The following is a 4,540-nucleotide window of genomic DNA, read 5'->3' on the forward strand; positions in this document are numbered from 1 at the left end:
TCTATGAATACACCCTCCCCAAGGGAACTCTCTGTCCTATTCGTGTGCTCCTCCGCACCTGTCCGCTTTCCCTCAGCCCTTCGCTTAAAAACTGCTCCACAACCTTTTTAATGTTAAGTGCCAGCAATCTGGTTGCATTTGGGTTTAGGAGGTGCCCATCCCAGCTCTATAGGCTCCCACTTCCCCAAAAGATTTCCCAGATCCTAATGAATCTAACCACCACCCCCACACACACGCCATCATCTCATCCAGGCAGTGAGACCCTGCCTGCCTAACTCGCCCTGCATGTAAAACTGGAAGCATTTCACAGAACATGATAATTTGGGTCCAGGATTTCAGTGTCTTTCTTGGCAGCCTAAATTCGGCCACCAGGGCCCCTCCCTAGGTCACTGCTATCTACATGTAGCACAACGACTAACTTCTGCCCGAACATTACACACAAATCTATATAGATTTCTTGAGAGATTTGCAACCCCCAGGAAGGTGTCCTCAATGCGAGAGAACCCCACAGCATCATCTGTAAGGAGACTCCCACCTATGAGATCGTTTCCCTCTGGTCCAGTTGGATGTTCTCCCTCCTGGAGACTTTCACCCTCCTTAGCAGAACACTGGAGCTGCCTGAATAGGGGTGGGGCCATTATACAATATCCCAGAAAGTCTCATCCATGTGTCTCTCTGCTTCCCCGAGCACCTCCAGTTCAACCACCCTTCAAAGTCTGTATTTGGTCTCTGAGGGCCAGGAGCTCCTGGCCCCGAATGCACACGCACACCACTTGTCCACGGGGCAGGTAATCAGACATGCTCCAGTGGGTGCAATCAATGGGATAGCCCCCACTCTGCTGTCCGGCTTCTGCCTGCGTTCCCTTTTTACTCTTAGCGCGAATTAGCTTCTTGACAGGGCTTTTTAAATCAGGTGGTTTGGGGAATAGTTTAGTTTAAAGGAAGCTGAACGTTTCTATCTCACTTCAAAATCCTCCTGAAAACCTCTTTGCCAAACTCCCTCTCAGCTGCTCCTGTTCATTCGCTCCTCTGCTTGTTTGGGAGTGCAGAGCCTGGCCTTCCTCAATGGCCATGCTCCCAGATGACGCCCTGACGGGTTTGAAAAGGTTGAGGTATCAAAGCCTGGTTGAGAAGCTCTCAGCCTTGCCTTGCAGGCTGTTAACTTCAGCACATGGTCCTTCAAACAAGCAAGCTCAGCAGCTGGACCTACAGACAAACAAGCTTAGCACACGGGATCTTTCAGGCGAGCGGTACGTACAGCCCCCAAACACAAACAAACACACACACACACTCCAGACAACCAGTTCCATGGAGGGTTCCATAATCACTCCCTCACCTGGAGAAGTCCCTCGCCAAACTTCCTGTTAGCTGCTCCTGTTTGCTAGGGCATCTCGGTGTCATTCCCAACTTACTGCTGAGTAAGTCACCGCTAATGCATGAGCAGCATCGACAGCCCCACACTGAGGGAGCTGAGGGTATGCAAAATATGACATTCATTCCTGCTCCTTTTTATTTCAACTCTGTCACTTCACTGTCACACCAGGTATTATAAAGTTCCTGGTCAACACATTAACCTTGAAATGAAACGTCTGTGCAAACCATCTCTGATATTCTAGGCTCTTCTTTCTTGCAAAATTTTTATAGGAAAGTGATGGGAGAAAGACACACAACTGGTGCGAATCAGGGCAGAATCTTTTTACCCTTGAGACAGTTAAAATTTCCACCAGCTAAGGAACCAGCACTAGGTCTTAATTTAATTTAATTTAATACTGAGACAAACCAATGCCTTGAGGATGCTGCTATGAGGTAGGAAGGATTCAAATCATTCACTAATATTTAGGGAAGGATAATAATAAAACTTATCCAGAAGACCAAGATCTCCTGTTGTTTTCACCATTCATCATGACACTCATTCTTCAACGGCTTCAGACATGCCAGGCTCAGCAGCACCAGTGTGCTCTTGTTAGTTGTCCTCTCTGATGTGAGTTGTAATTACCATGGGAACACTTGCATTAGTAGAACCATCTTTGTGATTAAGGCAGGAGTGAGATGAGAATTTACTCTCATTTCAGAAACCTTATTTGGTGATGAGGCTGTGGAGTAAGAAAGAAAGAAAGAAAAAAAGAAAATCCCTTCCTGAAATTTTCTTGAGAGAGCAAAGAACTGTGCGTTCAAAGAGGATATTGGAGACTGGCCTGTACCCTTTCCTGGGATAAGCAGATATAGCTCCTTTAGAGCTAATTTATCAGCTCCTCCTCTGCTTTAAATGAACTGTCCTTCTGCTGAGGTGCAAGTGGCCATTTCTCCAGCTGATCTGCACTGACATAGCTTGGTTAACATCAAAACAGAAACACCAGTTTGTGTGTGATGATGATTGCCCCAGTTACTCACTCACGTACAGAACGGCAGAAGGTTGAGTTCAGAAGCTTTGCAATGCACTGGAAATCAGAACGAACTGTCAGATTAACAGCCACATGTTTGGTATTTATCAAACGCAGCTTTAGAGTGTCTTCCTTTGTCACCCCTACAGGTGACCCATTCTGCAAGAACCCCTGATGAGAACCAGACCATCTCCGACGTACTTATCTTGGTCGGGTTTTCGTATCTTAACAAGCTGCAAATCCTTCTCTTTCTGCTGCTTTTGGTCATCTATTTGGCCACCCTGATGTGGAACCTGCTGGTTATCCTGCTGATAAAGCTGAGCCCCTCCCTCCACACTCCCATGTATTTCTTCCTGGTGAACCTGTCTTTCTTGGATATCTGCTTCACTACGAGTATGGTCCCTCAGCTGCTGGTTCACCTCCTGGTCGAAGAAAAAACCATCTCCATTGTGGGTTGTGCAGCCCAGATGTGCGTCATCACCACCATGGGCATGACAGAATGCTGCCTTCTCGCAGTCATGGCCTACGACCGCTATGTAGCCATATGTCACCCCCTGCACTACACAACCATCATGAGCAGCCGGGTGAGTGCTTTGCTTGCAGGTGCTTCGTGGTTCATCAGCATCTCGGTAGAAATCGCTCAGACCACATGGACCTTCAGCCTGCCCTTCTGTGGCTCCAACCGCATCCACCACTTCTTCTGCAACTTCCCACCAGTTTTGGAGATGGCATGTGCCGACACATCAAAGAATGTGGTTGTAGGCCTCACGGTGACAGTTGTGTTCATTCTGGGCCCTTTCCTGTTAATAGTCCTGTCCTACGTCCGCATTGTCTCCACCATCCTCAAGCTGCCATCCGCAGAGGGAAGGAGTAAAGTCTTCTCCACCTGCTCCTCCCACCTCATGGTGGTGACTTTGTTCTATGGAACGGCCCTCATCACCTTCCTGGTGCCCAAGTCCAGTGCCAGCCTGGAGAGAGATCAAGTGATTTCTCTGTTGAACATAATTGTTGCACCGATGCTGAACCCCATAATATACACTCTGAGGAACAAAGAGGTGAAGGGAGCCTTAAGAAGAGCAGTGGAGAAGAGCCTCTTTCATACAGCCTGAGAAATTAGAGAAAGAAAAGTCGAGTGAGGCCAAATTGGAGGATTAAAGGAACGTCATAAACATTTTGCTGAATTTTCCACAATGTGTCTCCCTTTTTAAACTGACATTTGTGATTTGAAAACCCTGTTCTCAGCCTATCTGAAAAATGTGAAAACGTTGTTTCGGAATAAAAATATGAAATATGTAATTTTTCATGAACATTTGATTGAACTTTTGGACTGGATTTCAACTCCATTGAAAAATCAAATGAGAATATTCAAATCACGCTGTGTCTTTACTTTACATCCCAAAATTTAAAGTGTGAAAACAAAACAAAAACAAAGCTCAGAATGAGAAATATTGAAGGCAAATATTCTCCTCGGTTTGCTGAAATTTAACAATTCCAACCCGTCCTACAGCAAAGCCCATTTAGGTTTCTCCTTCTCCTGCGCTCCCACTCACATGTAGCGTCTGCCTAGCGATAGTGCAGTTTTGTTTTCTTTTGTTTTATTTCCTCTTGAACTCATTCCTCTGGCCTGATTAGAAACAACTTCCCTCAGCACTTACCAACAGCTTCCCATGGAAAGCGCTGCTCGACCTTTCGGGCCTGACCTGAGCAGGTCACGCGACATCTCTGGGAAATGGAGCTTCACTTCCATGGCATTTGCACAGCGGCAGAGGCCAAGGCCAGCACACCACAGCGCAGAGCACAGACTCACTGAGCACAAAGTCCTGAGGGATCATTTTGATCATCCCGTCTGAGTAAGTGCACACCAGAAAATGTCCCCTGCTGATCGCTGTGTCTGAGGAGCACTGTACATATTTATATTATATCTGCCAAATAACAGGTGTGTTCAACATTCATAGAACTACGAGACTTGCCTCCAACGTACAGCAATGTGGCACCACGTACCTGTGTATAAGGAACATATTTGAGTAATTATATAATAAAACATGTAAATATTCCTGTAATAGGAAATAGGTTGCTTGTCTGCCAGCATCACTGTTCACAGCTGCGTCTACACGTGCACGCTACTTCGAAGTAGCGGCAGTAACTTCGAAATAGCGCCC

At 46.4% G+C, this 4,540-nt stretch overlaps 1 protein-coding gene across 1 annotated transcript; it reads left to right on the plus strand.

The window, feature by feature from the left end:
• The first annotated feature begins 1,436 nt into the window (after positions 1-1,436).
• LOC142004922 (olfactory receptor 10A4-like) lies at positions 1,437-3,518 on the plus strand. Its single transcript, XM_074982602.1, has 2 exons — positions 1,437-1,475; positions 2,531-3,518. The coding sequence occupies exons 1-2, from the start codon at positions 1,437-1,439 to the stop codon at positions 3,488-3,490; spliced, it is 999 nt and encodes a 332-aa protein (XP_074838703.1). The 3' UTR covers positions 3,491-3,518.
• The last annotated feature ends 1,022 nt before the right edge of the window (positions 3,519-4,540 follow it).

This window comes from Carettochelys insculpta, chromosome 32, assembly GCF_033958435.1.
Source record: "Carettochelys insculpta isolate YL-2023 chromosome 32, ASM3395843v1, whole genome shotgun sequence".
NCBI classification, from domain to species: Eukaryota; Metazoa; Chordata; order Testudines; family Carettochelyidae; genus Carettochelys; species Carettochelys insculpta.

Bases quoted from the DNA above. Each gene is read 5' to 3' on its own strand.
- LOC142004922 (XM_074982602.1), top strand. From the start codon at position 1,437: ATGAGCAGCATCGACAGCCCCACACTGAGGGAGCTGAGG. The intron at 1,476-2,530 runs GTATGCAAAATA...TCACCCCTACAG, and splicing joins CCACACTGAGGGAGCTGAGG to GTGACCCATTCTGCAAGAAC.